A 20,751-nucleotide genomic window follows, 5' to 3' on the forward strand; every position below is an offset into this window, starting at 1 on the left:
CCCAATCGATGGATATTTGGGAGTTAGGGAAACTCAAGCTGAAATACAAAAACACGTCTATTGGCCTGGACTACACGAAGATGCAGTTAAATTCTGTCCAACATACCACATGTGTCAAGTGTTAGGGTAACCATACGAAGGTAACATTCTCAAGCACCTTTCTGTACATCTGGGTGAGTGTTGTTGATGAAGCCTTGCTGAACAGCTGCAGTGCAACCTATGGTTGGTACATGCCTGCAGTTTTTTTATTCAATGGAATTTGCACCTCGCTGCCTAGGCCTATTGCCTATATATTGCCTATCCCCAAATTACCCTTGAGAAAACAGTGCTGCAGTTCATGAGGTGTAGCTACACCCATAATGTTGCTGGGGGGGGGGGGGGGAGGAAGTGAGTTCCAGGATTCTGACCCCACGACAGTGCAGGAACAATAGTACTATCCCAAACAAGGATTCTAAGTGCTTTGGAGAGTGTCTTCCAGGTGGCGGTGTTCCATAGTTTCGGCTGTCCTTGTCCTTTTCGATGGTAGCGGTCATGCTTTTGGAAGGTGCTGTGGAAGGAGCTTTGGTAAGTTTCTGCGGTGCGTCTTGTAGATGGTACACACAACTGCCGTCAGTGCTGGAGGGAGGGGATGTTTGTGGAAGGGGTAGCAATCAAGCAGAGTTTTGATTGTCCTGCTTTTTATGTACAGGACATACCTGGGCAATTTTTCACATTGTCGGGTAGATGCCAGTGTTGTAGCTATGCTGGAGCATCTTTCTTGGGTGCTGCAAGCTCAGGAGCTCAAGTCTTCAGTACTGTTGCCAGAATTCAGTCGGCAGTTAAGAAGGCAAATGCAATGTTAGCATTCATGCCATGAGGGCTAGAATACAGTACCAGGAAAGTACTTCTAAGGCTGTATAAGGCTCTGGTCAGACCCCATTTGGAGTATTGTGAGCAGTTTTGGGCCCCGTATCTAAGGAAGGATATGCTGGCCTTGGAAAGGGTCCAGAGGAGGTTCACAAGAATGATCCCTGGAATGAAGAACCTGTCGTATGAGGAACGGTTGAGGACTCTGGGTCTGTACTCATTGGAGTTTAGAAGGATGAGAGGGGATCTTACTGAAATTTACAGGATACTGTGAGGCCTGGATAGAGTGGATGTGGAGAGGATGTTTCCACTTGTAGGAAGAACTAGAACCAGAGGACACCATCTCAGACTAAAGGGACAATCCTTTAAAACAGAGATGAGGAGGAATTTCTTTAGCGAGAATGTGGTGAATCTGTGGAACTCTTTGCCGCAGAAGGCTGTAGAGGCCAAATCACTGAGTGTCTTTAAGACAGAGATAGATAGGTTTTTGATTGAAAAGGGGATATGGGGTTATGGGGAGAAGGCAGGAGAATGGGAATGAGAAACATATCAGCCATGATTGAATGGCGGAGTAGACTCGATGGACTGAGTGGCCTAATTCTGCTCCTATGTCTTATGGTCGTATGGTATAATATTGTCAGGGCCCATGGCCTTTGCAGTATCCAGTGCCTTAGTTCTTTCATGATATCACATGGGGTGAATTAAAGTGGTAGAAGACTGACATCTGTCAAGCTAGAGAGCTCCGGAGGAGGCAGAGAGGGATCATCTACTCGCCACTTTTGGCTGAATTGTGTTGCGAATGTTTCAGTCTTAACATTGCACTGATGTCCTGGGCTCCCTTATTTTTGAGTATAGGGATATTTGTGTCGGGTGGGAAGGGGGGTGGGATGATTGAGGGTGAGGTTGTGGTGGCGGTACATGGCAATCAGCAACATGTTTGCTTGCTCATGTTTAACCTGGTGCCATGAAACATCATGGGGTCCAGAGTCGATATTGTATACTCCTAGAGTGACTCCCTCCTGACTATATACTGACTATATAGTGCTGCCACCACTGCTGGGTCTGTCCTACGGGGGAGACAGGGCTTACCTGAAGAATAGTGATGGTGATGTTTGGAACATTATCTGTAAGTTATGACTTCTTGAGTATGATTACATCAGGCTGTTGCTTGAATCGCCTGTGAGACAGCTCTCCCAATTTTAGCACAAGCCCCCAGGAGGAGGCCTTTGCAGGATGGACAGGGCTGAGTTTGCTATTGCCTTTTCTTTGGCCTACGTCCTTGCCACATTGTCTACTCACGGTTTGATAGAACTGACTGATTTGCTAAGTGACCAGACCACGTTAGGACAGCGGTGCATTGGAGATTCAGATATTTTTTTTTACAGCATTGGACAATAGTTTCACAATTATCTTTAGACTTTTAATTCCAGATTTTTGTTGAATTCAAATTCCACCATCTGCTGGTTGGAAGTGGTGCCAATCAAACGGAACTTCTTGGTATCTTGTCTGGCGTCAGCAACATGAGTGCAGCTTTTTCTCTTCATTCCATTGTGAAGATGAATTGAGTCGTTACCTTCATGTGTACTTCCTGCCCGATAGGAGGCAGTGCTGACCCTTGACGTACAAATTGAGATAGATGGCCGTAACACAGGTTAACTCCAAAGGTGGAGGCTGGAAGTTTACACTTTTTCCTTACTCATTATTAAGATTGTGGACGCTGCTAATGCATTCTTTATGCGCACTAATTAACCTGCCGTTATAGCTATTACAGAGCGCAGGAAAGCGTCAGTGACATCGTGTGGCTCTGGAGTCGCGTGAAGAGCAGATATGGGCGGCAGGTTTACTTCCAAAAAGAGAAACAATTGAGTTTTGAACAAAGCAAAATCACCATTATTGTATACTCACCATTTCTGAGAGTTGATTTACAATTTCATGGTTTTATTTATTGAATTTACATTCCACCAGCTCCTGCGTGTGGGATCGAGCCAGTGTCCCCAGAGCATTAACCTGCCCCCCCCCCCCCCCCGGATTATTAGTCTTGGTGACATTATTGCTACACTGTTATCGCCTCCAGAATTGATTGAGGGTGAGTTACGATTTGACCAAAACAACTTCATATTGAATCATCCCGTCTCACACCTTGCGTTTGTGGTGCGCCAGCAGGCCAAGATAGCCGGGCAGATGGGTCCATTCAACCACAGCATAAATCAACTTTGTCATGAGGAATGAACACGGTAGAGGATCGGGTAGAGGATCGGTGAGGTTTTGGTTCAATTCAAATCTTCGGACAGGTTTTATTGTAGACTTTGCCTAGTAAAGAAAACGACTCAGTGCTCCGGAGGTTGACAGCAACAACAACAAAGGTCTTACCCAACACTTGCGGTTCATGGCTATTTTTTCGCTGACTGGTTAAGGGGTGCCTGGACAAAATGGAAATCAGGTGGGGGAGTCTCCAGATGGTATCTTACTATGACGGACATCAGTCATATTCTATAAACATGATGTGGAGATGCTGGGGTTGGACTGGCGTGAGCACAGTAAGAAGTCTTACAACACCAGGTTAAAGTCCAACAGTTTTATTAGGAATCACGAGCTTTCGGAGCGTAGCTCCTTCATCAGGTGAGTTGCCTCATGAAGGAGCTACGCTCCGAAAGCTAGTGGTTCCAAATAAACCTGTTGGATTTTAACCTGGTGTTGTAAGACTTCTTACTATATTCTGTAAAGGCAATGCCTACCTCCCCACCACAGTTTCATTCCTACCCTTCGCTCAAGGGCATAACTACGAAGCACTGGAGAAACTGCCAATGATCTCAAAGACTGAATAGTTGAGTGATAAAATCAGTCAAGTTTAATCCAATGAGACAAGCTGGGAAATGTATATTTTCTTTATTATTTGGTGGGATCCGGGCCCAGATGTCCAGTGGATTCTTAAAACATGGACAAGTCAAGGCTCCTGTGTATTTCTGAGAAACTGCCATTACCTGTTATTCAACTAATTGGAAATCATGGCACCTCCTGGTGACGACTTCCACTGAAGTAAACTTAATGAAATTCGAGACTTCCAATTATCAATTCCAATGGGAGCGAAATCCCTTCAAATGTTTCAAGTTTTTTTTAAAAATCAGCATGTAACAATGATGCTGTTTTAAATTGGAGAGTTTCCTTTGATTTATGTGTGTTCCTTGGCCAGGTCAGCATTTTGTCCCATCCCCAATTGCTCTTGAGAAGGTAGTGGTGAGCTGCCTTTTTGAACGGCTGCTGTGCCTCTGGTTTTGATCCACCCTTTGTGATTGAGCCCCTCTGGGCAGCACGGTGGCGCAGTGGTAGCATTGCTGCCTCACGGCGCCAAGGCCCAGGTTCGATCCCGGCTCTGGGTCACTGTCCGTGTGGAGTTTGCACATTCTCCCCGTGTGTCCGTGGGTTTCGCCCCCTCAACCCAAAGATGTGCAAAGCACGTGGATTAAACAAGCTAAATTGCCCTTAATTGTAAAAAATGAATTGGGTACTCTAAATTTATTTTAAAGATGAGTCAGTCTGATGTCACCCTCCTCCCTTCTCTCCCGAAGACACTGACTCGGCTCGTACTGCAGAGCACAACGAACCTACCCCCCCCCCCCCCCCCATAACTCCCCAACCCCATAACTCCCCAACCCTTGCCCCCATCCCTTCTCATCCCGGCCCAATTAACAGCGCTCCTGGAGGAGGCTGCAAATTGGGTCGCGGTGGCGATGTGCGGCTGTGGGAGCAGGGCAGGGAACAGGGTGGATCTGATCCTCACCAGCACACAGCGAATAGAACCCAACCACCATCCTGACTTGGAAATATATTACCGCTCTTTCATTGTCACTGGGTGAAAATCCTGCAACTCCCTCCCTAACAGCACTGTAGGTGTACCTACACCGCGGGGACAACGGCACGTCCAAAGACGTGCAGGTTAGGTGGATTGCCCTTAGTGACCAAAAATGTTAGGTGGGGTTATTGGGTTACCGGGATAGGGTGGAAGTGAGGGCTTGGGTGCGTCGGTGCAGACTCGATGGGCCGAATGGCCTCTTTCTGCACTGTATGTTCTATGTTCTAACAGCGGGTCAGATAGGCGACAAGGGACATTGGGGATATGCAACGAATGCTGGCCTAGCCATCCTGTGAATGATTATTTAAAAAAACATATTGAACAGAAGTGGTATTCGATCCCATCTCAGGTTTCTCCGGGCCCATTTGTAGTCCTAATTATTTCTTCACGTGGAATTAACCAAGCCCATACCACGTCTGAAGGGCCTTTCTGCTTTCCTGTGGCTAGTTTCAAGTTCCTGAGTCCAGCCACCAGGCCCGATCCAGTGTCGTTTGAAAGAGTGTATACTGAGCTCCCTGCAACACTGAACGCTAACAGGGCTTGACCCGTTGATCCACTCAGCTTGCTCGCAGAGCTCAGCGTCGACATAATGTAACACAATGTTACCAAGAACCGCATAGTTCAATTTGCCATTACATTGACTTTGAAACCGGAAGGCCAAACTCAGGTCCAACGTAACCAGTTGACCTCCCCGGAGTAGTAACAATGTTTCAATAAAGTCGGAGAATCACGGTGTCAGCAAACTGAAAATTCTTGCTGCAATACCGTGATTGAGGATTCACTTTCAATTGTACAGAATAAATTCACTAACCTCCCCGACATTCACAGACAGTTCCCGAGATTTCCCCCTGAACTAACCTCAATGCCACGTTTGAACATTCTCTTCTTGTATTCGGGTGACCTTCAAATTAGTCAGTTTCTCAGAAATGTTTACCTGGCATTTCATTCACGCGCGTTAAAAAAAAAGGCTGCGTCAAAACTCCGCCAAGGTGCCGAATAAAAAGAGAACACAGAAACTGTGAGCGCCGGATATTTTAATCAAAAATGAGCAGGAACATGGGGAAGGCGCAGACGTGTCGGCGAAAAGACAAGTTAATTTTGGGGGTGGGGGATGGGCGTTGGGGGACGAGGACGGCGAGAACCGATACCAAATGGAGAGAGAGTCATGGATTCATTTAAGACCCGAGTCGGGGACCATTCGGCCCATCGAGCCCATGCCAGCAAGTAGGTGTAAGGGGACGTTCGTACCAATGAATTGGGCAGTGTGTAGGGTTTGAAATCACCACTGGGCTACCTTTCCAATGCCCTCCAGCTTGCTGCGAATTGGATAAAAACCTATCTCAATTGATAGATAGAATCATAGAATTTACAGTGCAGAAGGAGGCCATTTGGCCCAACCGGCTCTTTGAAAGAGCACCCTACCCAAGCCCACACCTCCACCCTATCCCCATAACCCAGTAACCCCACCCAACACTAAGGGCAATTTAGCATGGCAAATCCACCTAACCTGGGTGGACTGTGGGAGGAAGCCCACGCACACACGAACTTGCAGACTCCGCACAGTGATCCAAGCCGGGAATCGAACTTGGGACCCTGGAGCTGTGAAGCAATTGTGCTCACCGCCATAGACATAGGCCATTCGTGCCATCCTTTTCATGCTGGCTCATTTTAAGCACAACCGAACCGTATCCCAGTGATCACGTTGTTGCTCCATTTGATTGACCACACCCAAAGGTTGAGAAGATAGTGAGGTTTGGGGTAAGCCCCTTTTGGGGTGGCACGGGTCCATTAAGTGGGACAGAAGGACGAGAGGCGGCCGTAACCCAATTGGCACACGTGTGAGCGAGGGAGTTTGGGAAGAACAATTTGAAATTTGAGCATGACCTCAAGGTCGTGTAAACCTGGCGTGTGAAGTTCAGCGGGAGGCTGGGACAAACAATTAACTTAAAAGGTGAATTCTAATTCTGGAAGCCAATAGGAATTTAGGTTCACTGGATGTCAATAATACAAGGCAATCGGGGAGCTGTGAAGCATGTGCACAAAGATAAAAAAAGAAATGTTGTGACTACCCCATTCTAGATTGGATACTGAAGACATGGAAAATGAACTGCTTGGATTCATCAGGTTAGCTGAGAAGTTACTCGTCATGGGGAGTACGTCCATTGAAGCAACGAACGCTGAGGAGACTCAATATCTCCTTGAAAAATGAGCGGTCGGATATTTTGAATCCCATAAAACCATTTGCACCGTCTGCAGATTCGGTGAGCTGGTAGCCCCATGTAAAGTTCTCAAGGATGCGAACAGAAATGTCTTCGCTCAGAGAATTGTTCAAGTACACAATGAGTGTCTGAGGAGGAGTCCAACACAAGCTGGAGGGTGAAATCTGGGTCAAGTGTGAAGCACTTTGAGAGTCGGCTGTGAGAATACATTCGACCGCCTATGGGGATGAGACACCTATCGTCAGCTGAAATGGCCTCTCTGCGTACCGCTGTGTAGGAGGTTGCCAGCTACTTGACGCTGTTTTTATTAACGTCACAATTTACATTTAATTTTGGCAGATAAAGACGCGGCGACGCTGCGCCCTCGAGGAGAGAGGGGAGATTTAACAAGGGGGTTCGAATGCGTTTAAATTGTTGCTAAGCAAACACACTTTCCACTCGCCCGGGTTAAGGCTCGCCCGGGTTAAGGTAATTGACAAAGAGCCAACGGTAAGATTATAATTATTCTCACTTGATTGTACTCTGTGCGTTACTGCGATTCGAAATGCGCTGTTTGAAAGAGGGCTGGAAACAGACTGAATGGTAAATCGAAAGGCCAGTTGCTAAATTCTGGAGATAAATAATCCGAATCGAGGGGTCTAGTGGGACTGAATTGAAAGGCTCTTTCAAAGACGCAACAGAGACAAGGTCGGCACGATTGGCCTTGTTGTGCTGCACAGATCTGTAATAATCAATATTTTGATGAATAATCACAGGTTAGACAATTCTGTGTGTGTATGAATGTGTGTCTGTGTGGGGGAGGGAGTGCGGATGGGGGGGGGGGGCGGGTTGTGTGAGTCTGTTTCTGTGCCCCTGTGTACATGTATGCGTGCATAGATGTGAGCGTGCGTCTGTCTGTGTCCCTCTGTGTATGTGTGTGTGTATGCGGGTGTATGGGAGAAAAGAGAGGGGGAATGTGTGATGTCTGTATGTGTCTGTCTTTGAGTGGGGGTGGGGGTGTATGTGTGCGTGTAGGAAAGAGGAAGAGAAAGAGTCAATCTGTGCGTATGTGCGTGTCTTTCTGTGTATGTGTCTGGCAGTGTGTGTCCGTATGTGTGTATTGTGCCTGTGTGTGTGCGTTGTGTGCGTGGAAAGAGGCGGAGATATGCGGGAGGGCGGGGCAGGGATTGTAAGGAGGGGGAGGGATTCGCCCATCGTAAATCCAGCAAATGTTGGATATCACCTCCCCTGAAATTCCGCGGTGACTATTCCCTCGGCAACGGCAGCGGAGGATCGGTGGAATCCCCACCCGCAAAACCCGGCGCAATCGGCCTTTCCCATCGCTTCCTTAAAAAGTGACAGCGGGAGATTGGTGGACCGCCTCGGAAACATAGTCTGGCCTTTCCGCCTCTCAGTTCTCCGATTTCCCAGTCCTTTCTCTCCTCTGTTCCCTGACCTCTCTCTCTCTCTCTCTCCCGCCCCCCTCTCTCCTACCACCACACCCGGGCCATCTCGCTTTGTTAGACTTCAAACTCCAAGCTGGCGAGCGTAAAGAACAGAAAAGAATGGGGCCGTGTATAATTCAATCCGTTCTATATGTATGCATGTATCTGGATATGCACATCTCGCTCCGCCCCGGATATACTGGTGTTGGAGAGACTATTTTTCATGCCATATATGGACACAACGAAAGCCGCTGGTAGCTTCAGGCAGACCAGCTGCTTTATGCAGCGCTCGCGCTAGGGAAAATCGCGCGATAAAGTGCATTTCTTTGCCTGACAATCTTAATGAATGGCACGAGCCTCGATCCCTCCACCCAACAGCTCTGACTTCTGATAGCGCCTCGGGGAACTGCGAATGCAGAATTGCGGACTGAAAGAGGGTGGATGTCCCCAGAAGCAGGAACCGCCGCCGCCGACAATGGCTTCTGGCCATACCACCCTGAATTTGGAAGATGAGCTAAACTGCCCCCTCTGCCTCCAGCTCTTCTCCGACCCGGTCATCCTGGACTGCGGCCACGATTTCTGCCGGCAGTGCATCCTGAAGTTCTGGGACAACCAGAACCGGGAGACGTGCCCAGAGTGCGGCCAGGTCTTCCAGGACAAAACTCTGAAGTCCAACCGCGCGCTGGGCAAGCTGGTGAAAAAGAGCCGGAATCACACCCTGAATCTGAAACTGAAAGGGGCCAAGCCTTACTGCATCGACCACGAGGAGGAGCTGAAGCTGTTCTGTGAAACTGACAGGAAATTGATCTGTGTGATGTGCCTGGATAGGAGAGACGGACGGAGTCACAAAGCCCACAACTTCATGCTGATCAACGAGGCGGTCGAGATTTACAAGGTAAGCGAGCAGCGGAACAAAATCAAAAGAGGTCAGGACCCCTTAACTTGTGAATTTCCTGAAAGGCGAAGTGGCTGATGCACGATCCCGCTAAGAATGTCGGTTTTCATTGCAGGAGAAGATGAGAGTGAGCCTTAACAACCTGAAGCAGAAGAAAAGCTATTACCAAGAGTTCGAATTTAAACAACAGGAAAAGATCACAGAGATCAAGGTATCTGTCTCAGTGTATCCCGAGCCACTTGACTCTGGGCTGACCTACCGCCTGAACCTTCACATTGTCTGGTAATGATCACGCTTCGCCACATTTATTATTATGTTATTGTTGTTGATGTTGTTGTAGGACCAATCGAATAAGTTGCAGACCCATATCACCACCGAGTTTACCAAAATGCGGAGCGTCCTGGACGAGAAGCAGCAGAATTTATTCACTGACCTCTCGACGCAGGAAAACTTAGTCTTGAGTAAGATGGAGGTCAACCTTCGGAAAATCCAAGACAATTTGACCCGCACTCAGCAATTGTTGTCCAACGTGCAGAAACGCTTGGACTATCAGGACATCTATGCCATGCTGAAGGTGAGCAGCGTTGTTTGGCCATTGCTCGCCCGCCGACCCCGCTCATTCCTTCTGTCCTCCCCCCCCCCCCCCCCGCCCAACTCCACCGCCACTCCCACCTCAACCTACCTCGTAATAGCTTCCGCAGGTCGGAAGACCATAGGCGCAATTTTCACACCCATTTCTTTTTTGCAAACGCCCGATTCATCCCCTTCACTCGAAGCAGAAAGCAGAGTCGTATCCTCAGGATGTGGGGAGGAAAACAGCAGCAGGTTTGCAAGTGGGACAGAGCCCTCAGGACTGATTAATCCGCCTTGCCCAGGTATAATACTCAATGGTGAGCCTGTGGAATTATGAAGGCATTCGAACCTGAAGACTTTTTCGATGAGCCGGGATGAAAGAAAGGCCGCATGCGTCAGAAATCACATGGGTGGAGGGGGAGGGGGTGAAATGGAACAAGAGGCAGTGGTGGCGAAGGATCGTGGGTGGGAAGGGGAGGGGTGTGTAAGCGCCACAGAATGTGCAGTTCCAAATTGAGGGTTAAAATCCTGGAACTCTCTCCCGATGTGTGGGTTTACTGACACCACAGGGGCTGGAGGGTTTCCAGAGGCCGATGGTCGCCAGCATCTTCTTAAGTGCAATCGGGGATAGGCAATAAATGCTGACCTAGCCAGCGAAACCCACAGCCCGGGACCCCATGAGTACAATACTGAGAAATTAATGGAAGCGGATATGGGCCGAGTGCTATTACTGCCGCGGACAGCGGGATTTGGCTTGTTTTCACTCCCCCTTTTGCACGAACTGTCTGGTTTAGACAGTACCTGTTAGTGGATTCTGCCCAAGAGTCCAAATTGGATGTGGTGGAGTGGGAGGAGAGTGAGTGGCAAGGGGGCGGGGGGGGGGGAGAGTCGTGGGAGGTAAGAGAGTGACGGGGGGGGGGGGGGGGATTGAGTCGTGGGTGGAGTTGGAGGTGAGGGAGTGGCGGGGGACGGGTGGCGGATTTGGAGGAGGAGAAATTGCAATTCTCTTCCGCCGTCGCAGGCTGATGGATTTCTCCCATGGTCTCGAGAATTGCCCAAAGTCATTTCCCCTGTGCTCGACCGGATTATTTTGTTTCATTTTTGTAATTGAGCGTCTGCGCGATACGGGGCCGCCCAGATGCTCAACAGAAGAAAGTGGATCAGGAGGCTAGGCCAGTCCGCCCTTCCAGCCCTCTCCGCTATTAAATGAGGTCGTGGCTTTTCTTTTATATCGACACCATTTTCCTGCAATATCCCCGTATTCCATATTTTTTTTAACATCTTGGGCAGCACGGTAGCACAAATGGTTAGCAATGTGGCTTCACAGCGCCAGGGTCCCAGGTTCGATTCCCGGCTTGGGTCACTGTCAGTGTGGAGTCTGCACGTTCGCCGCATGTCTGCGTGGGTTTCCTCCGGGTGCTCCGGTTTCTTCCCACAGTCCAAAGACGTGCAGGTTAGGTGGATTACATAGAACATAGAACATACAGTGCAGAAGGAGGCCATTCGGCCCATCGAGTCTGCACCGACCCACATTAATCCCTCACTTCCACCTTATCCCCGCAACCCAATAACCCCTCCCAACCCTTATGGACACTACGGGTAATTTAGCATGGCCAATCCACCTAACCTGCACATGGATTGGCCATGATCAATTGCCCTTAGTGACCAAAAAGGTTAGGAGGGATTATTGGGTTATGGGGATGGGGTGGCAGTGAGGGCTTAAGTGGGTCGGTGCAGACTCGATGGGCCGAATGGCCTCCTTCTGCATTGTATATTCTATGTTCTACCTTGGAATCTGTGGGCTCGACCGATAATGACCTTTTGCGACACCACAGCATCAGATGAGTTCATTTCACCCTGCCTTTGGTTTAGTGGGATAAGCCAAGTTGTGTTGAGACATATGCAAAGACGGCTTTACAGGGGTTATTGCAAATGATCTGGCTGAATTTAATGAAATAAGAGAGTTGACCACTTTTGAATCGATTCCCATACTTCACCGTGTGTGTTTTTCTATCTGGCGCATCTTATCCTGTGAGTTTAAATCCCAGTTTTATTTTACTTTTAGGAACCGCCGTTCGACGAGAAGAGGTATGGCACGTTCTTCACAGAAATTCCGTAGAACAATTAAGGAAGACATTGAAAGTGTTTTCTTTGCATGTTGCAATGTTAAACTCTTTTATACTTCCTTCAGTACTGAAGACGATTATCAGCCTACTATAACAGAAGGCAATCTGCCTATCGGAATATTCCAAGGGCCTGTCCAGTATAGAGTTTGGAAACAAGTAATAGACGTAATAAGCCCCGGTAAGGAAGTCTTTTTGTACCCCAAAAAATCCTCAGTAAGTATAATCACCTGAGCAACCTGGGGCGCTTAGATTTGAACAGGGAGAAATTCAGTAGCGCTACCAGCAGTCTACCGCCTTACCTTTGCGGGAAAACGCACTTAAAGGGTGGAAACTGTAATTCCGGCCGTTTGACTGGGGCTAACGTCAGTCTGGTGCTCAAACTATGCAGCTGGCTATATGGAGTTCGGTTCCAAGTCAGCCATGATCTGAATGGATGACGAAAGGACTAAATGGGTGGCTTTCTCCAGGGTGGGCGACACCTGGTGTTTCAGGGTCAGAGCGTTCAAACGTTTAACTACAATTGATACATAGCTAAACTAGAGATCCGGAACTATGGGGCAGGCGGCTACAGAGATTCAAAAGAGTGAGAGTCCAGGAAGCTCGTTAGTAAGCAGTGGCTAGCTGACAACCTTGAATGTTTCAATGGCTGACTCAGGAAGGAAAGGGTGAGTAAATGGTGGAGCACACGGGGTGAAATCCTTTATTCTCAAATGATTGGGCTGCAAATTGAAAGCGGATCCCTGCTGTTCTGCAAATTGGATTGGATTGGATTGGATTTGTTTATTGTCAAGTGTACCGAGGTACAGTGAAAAGTATTTTTCTGCGAGCAGCTCAACAGATCATTAAGTACATGGGAAGAAAAGGGAATAAAAGGGAATACATAATAGGGCAGCACAACATATACAATGTAACTACAAAAGCACTGGCATCGGATGAAGCATACAGGGTGTAGTGTTAATGAGGTCACTCCATCTTGAATATGTGCTGTTGATGTTGCTTTCTGTCCTAAAGGCCGGAAGAACCTTTCGCTGTTCTGGGTAACTTGTTCTTTGTTATGTGGCAGTGAAGATACGATACAAAATCGATTTCTGTGTGGCTGCTTAAATTAGTGTTTCCATTAAAATATTGCGCAATTGTCAGCATAGCAGTAGCATAAACGCTGCACCAACAAACTAGTCGTGACAATGAATTATCCCTCATAAGGATCTGGGGATAACAAAACTTCTATGCGAACGTTGGGGCGGTATTCAATTAGTTTTCTCACATTATTGAATACTGACAGAACAGAAAACATATGGTAAGCTGCAGTTGTAATTTCAGGTCGGATAAGTATAAATGAAGCATATTCCCAAGACTCCGGCCCGGTGGTACAGTGGTTAGCTCTGCCACCTCACAGCGCCTTGGATCACTGTCTATATGAAGTTTGTATGTCCTCCCCGTTTCCACCAGGTGTGTCGGTTTCCTCAGGTGTCCCGGTTTCCTCCCACAGTCCAAAGATGTGGGGGTTAGGTGGACTGGCCCCTTCATGTGCAGGCTAGGCTATGGGGTTATGGGTATAGGGCGGCGTGGGCGGAGGAGTGTAAATCGATATCTCATTCAAAATGGTCGGTGCAGACTCGATGGGCGGAATAGCCTCCTCGTGCACTGTCCGGATTCGATGATTCTATGACTCAGCTATGTGAATCGTTCTCCTCCAGGCTCATTTGAAGAGCTAGGCCCACCTGTTCAGCGGTGGCTCGAAGATGATTGTTGCCCCCATTAGGACTGGCCAGAATGTCGGTGAGCAAATCCCAAGCAGTGCGCGTCCTTTTAATGCTCGTTCATCGGATATGGGTATGCAACTCTGCGTGACATTGGTGAGACCGCACCTGGAGTATTGTGCACAGTTTTGGTCGCCTTTGTGGAAAGATGTAGTGGCATTGGAGGCAGTTCAGAGGAGGTTGATTCTGGGTTTGTATGAAGAGAGATTGAACAGTTTAGGCCGATACTCTCTAGAGTTTCTAAGAATTAGGGGAGATCAAATTGAGGTATACAAGATGAGAACATGTATGGATAAAGTAGATGTGGAGCGGATGATTCCTCTTGTGGGGCATTCTCGAACGAGAGGTCATTTTCTCAGGATAAGAGGTAGCAAGTTTAAAGCAGAGATGAGGAGAAACTACTTCTCCCAAAGAGTTGTGAATCTGTGGAATTCGCCACCTCAGAGAGCGGTGGATACTGGGACAGTGAGTGCATTCAAAGAGGAGTTGGACAGATTTTTAATGGGTTGAAGGTTACGGAGATTGGTCAGAACGGTAGAGTTAGGGCCATGATTGGATCAGCCATGATCGAAAGGCGGAGCAGGCTCGATGGGCCAAAAGGCCTAATTCGGCTCCTATATCATATGAACCTGCGAACTCATGTACTATAAGAAGTTGGTGGTGCCACGCCTTCTGGGCCTGCTGCAGTCAATGCGGTGCAGGTGCAACCCCCGCAGAGTTGCTATGGCCAGAGGTCCATAATTGTGACCATGCGGGATGGAGGCGTAAATAATTTCTTAGACCATTGTTAATTGACAGTTGGGCGAGTCATTGGTATTGACTGTACATTTGTTCCGCTGCCTAGAGCTATTTCAACATTGGGTGGTGGTGTATTGGGGTGATATTGAACTAAATGTCATCGCCACGGCGCCTAAATTTTCTCTCCATCGCGTATCCTGAAATTAAAAATCAGCCTGTGGTGCAATGAGTGATGGACCTGATACAGCCCGCTTTGTACCAGGCGGGAAACCCATAAGGCCTCGAACGCCAGCTATGCACCCACCGAAAATTGGTCTAATTTGGGACACGTATTAAGAACACAATTGGGATGGAGATAAAACTAACGTCGCACGTGATCTCCGTGGACGTCTCAAAATGTTCTCTGATGATTGTTGCCCTAATAGTTTTCCTTCATACTCCTTTTCATTCGCCCTGTTCGGTTCTCCCAATATCAGCTCTATCTACTGCGGGCGCCACCTCAAGATCTTATTCCCTTTATTTTATGTCAATAGAATAGCGGGCGGAGAGTGAGGCGGGCGCATACTGCAATATCGCTCGCTTTGCGCGACGAGCCATGGTGACTTTCCCTCTATCTGGGAAGGAGAGGCTAGAAGGGGATTAGGCGCCGCTGCCACTCCTCCTCACTACCCAGTGAATTCCGCGGTGCACGTGTATAGACGCGGCTTTAATTACAAAAAGCAGAACAGATAGAATTAATTCATGAAGAATGACCCCTTCAGTGGAGTAGCCGATGCTATCAACCACTTCCGGGAGAAAATGGTAAAGATTGATTGTAAGCTTTCCTAAACTAAGAAGGCTACTAATATATATTTTTTAATGTAAGTTTTTAAATTAAAGTAGTTTTTTTCAGGGCAGCGAATGAACCCATGGATGAGGGTTTTGGTAGACGCTTCCAGAATTGGAATGTTTAAGGTCAGCATGTTCTTGGTAGGACTGAACAAAATGAACATTGGAGGGGGACAATAGATAACAAGTCACAGGCTTTAAATAGTTTAACAAGGAGGCAGTTAAACTATATACCATAGCTTATAAGGTTGAATAAAGAGTGAAAGTAGATCAAAGTGAATGTGGAGTTCAATGGTCTATGATTGTCGCAGGAATGGGTGGATGACGGAGAATCTGCCGCCAGATTTTCACCCCGCCCAAAGGTCCTCCTTCACAATTATCAAGTTGCTATCGCCTATTTTGAGCTGGACCTTGTGGCTTGTTTCAGCTTTAATATGCGAGTTAGAGAGTGAGGGGCACTGGGAAACGAAGGGGATAGTGCCAACCGCTCGGGAAAAAAAAGAAGAGACCATTAAGGACACAGGCGCGGGAGAAATACGCAGTCAAATTGGAATGAAAAATGATCAATCTTGCTCGGATCAGGGGAGAAATGGATTAGAGAGCACTGTTTAATTGGTTTGTAATAAGGTTATTTGGAATCACTTTGGAAGACAAACCAGGAACGGTTTTAAGGAGCTTGGGGATGGAAGCCAAGAATGGTTATTTTAAGTTTAAATCTTCCGGCGGTTCCGGACATTTTCCTATATATAAATATATATAGTCCTTTTTGCTGGATCCATTTTAAATTTACCACTGGGTTATCCATGTGGCTTTACCCTCCTGTTGCCTGTTAACCTGTCCAACGCAATTCCGGAGAGAGAAGGATTAACCATTGGCCACAACCGTTTACGACCATTCAGGATTTGAACACCTCCCCTATTGGTTTGACTTGAAAGAAATCGGATGCATAGGGGCAGCCAACCGAACACCGCACGTTTTCTGCTGCTTCAACTAAAATTATCCCCTCCACTCCACGGGTTATCTGAATATACTGAGGAAATAAGAACTTGCTGTGTCGCTATAAATAAATAACTTGGATATTGGAAGGCATTTTTTTTCAAATATGCTGACGATTACCAAACTTGGTGGTGTGGTAAATGACTGATACCAGCCTACTGCAAAAAACACGGGCCCGCTCGCGGAATGAGAAGACAAGGGGCAGAAATTACTTCAGGGTGCGGTGGTATATTTTGGTAAAAGGGATAGGGAAAGGCAAGAGTGGCACATTTCTACAAAGGGCGCCCGAGACACAGCGACATTGGGCCCTGCGTAAAGGTAGTAGGAAATGTTAAGCGAGGGGTCAGCAAATCAGTTGTGATATCGGGCTCCGTGAATAAGTATTGGGCGTAAATCAGAGAAGTAATGTCGAAGTGTGGCTGTTAGACCACATCTAAAGCAATGCATCCAGTTCGAGTCACTTTAGTCTGGTTGTGTATCCATGAGAAGCCGAGGAAGAGATTTACCCCAATAGTTCAAGGATGAGGATTTATTTAGCTACGGGTTTGTTAATGTACCATCAACTAGGTGTTCAAGGTTTCTTAATATCAATTGCTTTGTCAAATGTAAGAGAAACAAATAATGGGTATTAATTGCATACGTGTACAAAGACGTAGGGGATAGCTGGGAGACTAGGGAAATACGAGGCTCGAGACTTTACAAGTCAATAAACTCTCGATAAAGAACTGGACTCTGTCTTGGATTCAGCTTCGCTGATCGTTTCGGATTCTATTAACAAAGGTTAAGTTGGAGAACCTGCGATTGTTCTCCTTAGAGCAAAGGGGAATTGATAGGGGCATCATAGAAATATGATAAGGTAGACAAAAAAGCTCTACAGTGCAAAGACTAGGTAATCCAGATTAAATGTTTTGGGCAAGAGATGCAATGTGGATGTGAGATAAACACTTTCGGCAGCGAGTGGCAATGACCATTGTCTTTGAGGCTGGTGGAAGCAGACTCGACCAAGGATTTCCAGAGAATATTAAATATCACGTGAGAGAAATAAACATGCATGGGCCATGGAAATAGAGCGGGGGAATTTAACTGACTGTAGAGTTAATGGACCAAATAATCGTGTCCTGTGCCATAATGACTCGATGTACGAATTAAAGGCATATTGTTGTTGGCCTCTTGACAATAGTGTGAGAAGAGCTCTTTGGACCGTTTTTGCTCTTGTTTTCGTTTCCAATGATGTGTGCCAGATTCATCTGGTGGGCAGAGATCTTGCACTCGTGGAGAAAACCAGATGGGCAAAATACAATTGCACCCGACGCCACAACATTGGAAATACTAGTTTGGTCAATGACTGTACCATTCTATAGCCTGCCTAAACCCAATGCATTGAGACATTGGGGAGCGTGGATAATGGGCTTGAACTGTTAGCGGTACTTTACACCCACACCGAAATTGCATCTCGCCCTCCACTACCCCACTCCAGAGGGGAATGAATGGGAAAGGTGTGCTCGATCGTGCCACTTTCCTTTCTCTCCAGTTGCCCGGGGAACCTATCTGCAGGTTTTAACCCCTCCTTCCCTCTGAAACTAGAAAACGTCATTCGTGATCTTTGCCTAATGCTGCCCTCAATTAAATATGATCAGCTTTAGCAGGGTTCCCTTATCTTGGAGATTCCGGTCACTACCCAAAACTTTAACCTATCTTTTTTCTTTTCAGACGCTGAAGAACCTGATTGGCTGAATTGTCTACATGGTGGCAGGTTAGCGGCTGGGTTTGGGCTAGCGCCCGGCCACGTAACTCCACCGCTAACCTGCTGAACTTTGACCCCAAAGCCCTCATTGCCATTGCGGAAAGAGTAGGGGGCGCTATTTCCCACCCTCATTAAGGTGTTGCTGCGATGGCCGCGGATTGTTGATTGTTGTGGCAAGGGCTGCAAATATTTCGGATAGATTTCCCGAGACTCACTTCAATGGCGAGGGAGGATATAATGAGGGGACAGCATCCAGTGGATGCCATATAATGGAACTGAGGAACAAAAACAATCTAAAACTGTAATGGGTGTTGTGTATCGACCCCCTGGACGCAGTTCTGAGGTGCTAGGATGTATAAATGCAGAAATTAGGCAAGCGTGTAGCAAAGACAGAGTAGTATAAATAGAGGAGTTCACCTTACACATAGATTGGGAGAGGCAGACAAGCACCTGTCAGAAAGCTAGTGAATTTCTGGAATGTGTCCAGGATAGTTCTCTGCAGCAATATGTCCTTGATGCAACAAAGTGGCAAGCACTATTAGATTTAGTTATGAGTGATGAGACCACTTTAATTATCATACTAACTGGGTGAACATTTATCTAATAGTGTTCATAACATGACTGAATTCAGTGTGGCGTTTGAAAGTCAAAAGCACGTTTCCGATGTTAGAATTTTGGACTTGGGTAAGGTGGACCTTAATGGGATAAGACAGACTGTCCACGGTACACTGGGAAGATCTGTTAATGGGTCAAACGACTGATGATCAGTAGAGAATATTTAAACAGACATTTAAAGAGATACAGAGAAAGTATATACCCCTGAGAGGAAAAGACGCCACTTCAAAAAAAGAAACCAGCCACGATCAACTAAAGAGGTTAGGGACTGCATAAAACTCAAAGTAAGGACTTACAAAAATGCATAACATAGCACAGATCCTGACGAATGGGATAGGGACAAATACCAGAAAGCGTCACAAAGCCGCTTATAAGAGCTACTAAAAGGGATTATGAACGGAAACGTGAAAGGGAAATCTAAATCAATAAGAAGAAGTGTTATTGTTATATAGGTAAAAAGGTAACGTCGCCATACTCCCAGATAACCATAGACTGTTTTCCACTTTTGAGGGAAGAGCTGACTGGTGGTGATTTAACCTGAGGATCATCCCACCTCAGGCAAGGGGAAACGCTGAAAAAGCAGCGGCCTTGATGATTAACCTCAGCCGGTGCGGATGTTAGTTATGTAAAGGGAAATTGATAGTGAAGAGCAATTTAGGCGCACTTAAAGCTGAAAATTGAGATATTGTCAGTGATAATGGGGAAATGGCAGACATGTTGAACAATTACTTTGCCTCAGTAATTGGAGTTGAAAAGGATGACAACTTGCCACAAGTCCCGAAAAAAATTAATAGTTGATAGAGGATAGTGACGTAATACAATTAATGTACGTACAGCATCACTAATTCGGAAATTAACGGAACTAAAGAGTAACAGATTACTAGGACCTGACGGTTGCCAACCGCAGGTGCGAAGTGAAGTAGGGGAGCACATTGTACATGCACTAACTATATCTTTCAGAGTTTCCTAGATTCACGACTAGTCCCTATGAATTGGAAAATTGTACATATCACTTTACTTTTTCAGAACGGTGAAAGGGGGAATCCAGGCATTTACAGATTAGTTAACCTAGCACCTTCGGTGGGGAAATTGCTGGAGTCTATAATCAGGGAAGAGATAACTGGACACCTTGAAAATTTTCGATCGCCCAGGGAGAGCCAGCATGAATTTGTGAAGGGAAGGTCATGCATGACTAATCTTATTGAATTTTTTGAAGAGGTGACTAAGGTCAAAGGGGAATGTCTATGGATGTTATTGACATGGACTTAAAGAAGGCATCTGATTAAGTCCCACATAAGAGATTGTTAATAAAGGTAGAAGGCCACGGAGTTGAGGGCTAATTATTGACATAATTATGAACTTGGTTGTGTGGCAGGCGACAAAGAAGCGGGTATAATGTGCAATTACTTTAATTGGCAGAAGGTAACTAATGGATCCACGTGGATCTGTATTGGAGCCTCAATTGACATTATTCATTAATTACTTGCATAGTGGCAGAGAAAGTCATATATCCAATATTGCTGATGATGCAAAGTTAGGTGGCATTGTAGACAGCCTAGATGATAGCATAAAATTGCTAAGATATAGTGACAGACTAGGTGAATGGAAAAAGTTGGCATATGTAATTCAATGTTAACAAATATGAGATTATCTATTTTGAACCATAAAGGATGTAGCAGAACACTTTCTAAATGGAAAGAGATTAGGTACAGTGGATGTCCAAAGAGACTTGGTGCATAGATCTTTAAAATGCCAGGAACAAGTACAGAAAATAACCAAAAAGGCAAATGGAATGCTAGCCTTTATATCTAGAGGATTGGAATGTAAGACCATGGGGTTATGCTCTAGCTATACAAAGCCCTAGTTAGATCTGAACTACTGAGCGCAGTTCTGGGCACCACACCTGAAGAAGGATATTTTGGCCTTGCATGGATAACATAGGTTTACAAAATTGATACCTGGATTACAAGGGTTGAATTACGAGGTGACGTTACTCTTCGACCAGTTTTCGCTAGAATTTAGAAGGCTAAGGGGTGAACTGATCAAAGTATTCAATTTATTAACAAGGAAAATCAGGGTAGTTAAAGATAAGCTATTTCCTCAGGTAGGAGATTCTAAAACTAGGGGACATAATCTA

General features: G+C 46.4%; 1 protein-coding gene across 2 annotated transcripts in view; it reads left to right on the top strand.

Moving 5' to 3' along the window:
• The first annotated feature begins 5,851 nt into the window (after positions 1-5,851).
• Positions 5,852-20,751, top strand: part of LOC140390401 (zinc-binding protein A33-like) — a 29,711-nt gene continuing 14,811 nt past the window's right edge. Inside the window, exons 1-7 of one of the 2 annotated variants that reach the window (XM_072475546.1) lie at positions 5,852-5,920; positions 7,255-7,404; positions 8,718-9,234; positions 9,350-9,445; positions 9,575-9,808; positions 11,873-11,895; positions 11,999-12,111. In XM_072475546.1, coding sequence (XP_072331647.1) covers positions 8,752-9,234; positions 9,350-9,445; positions 9,575-9,808; positions 11,873-11,895; positions 11,999-12,111 — 949 coding nt within the window. In that variant the 5' untranslated portion in view covers positions 5,852-5,920; positions 7,255-7,404; positions 8,718-8,751. Of the gene's footprint in view, positions 5,921-7,254; positions 7,405-8,162; positions 9,235-9,349; positions 9,446-9,574; positions 9,809-11,872; positions 11,896-11,998; positions 12,112-20,751 lie in introns of those variants that run through there. The other variant, XM_072475547.1, reaches the window with a different exon arrangement.

The sequence above is a fragment of the Scyliorhinus torazame genome, chromosome 14 (genome assembly GCF_047496885.1).
Source record: "Scyliorhinus torazame isolate Kashiwa2021f chromosome 14, sScyTor2.1, whole genome shotgun sequence".
NCBI lineage: Eukaryota > Metazoa > Chordata > Chondrichthyes > Carcharhiniformes > Scyliorhinidae > Scyliorhinus > Scyliorhinus torazame.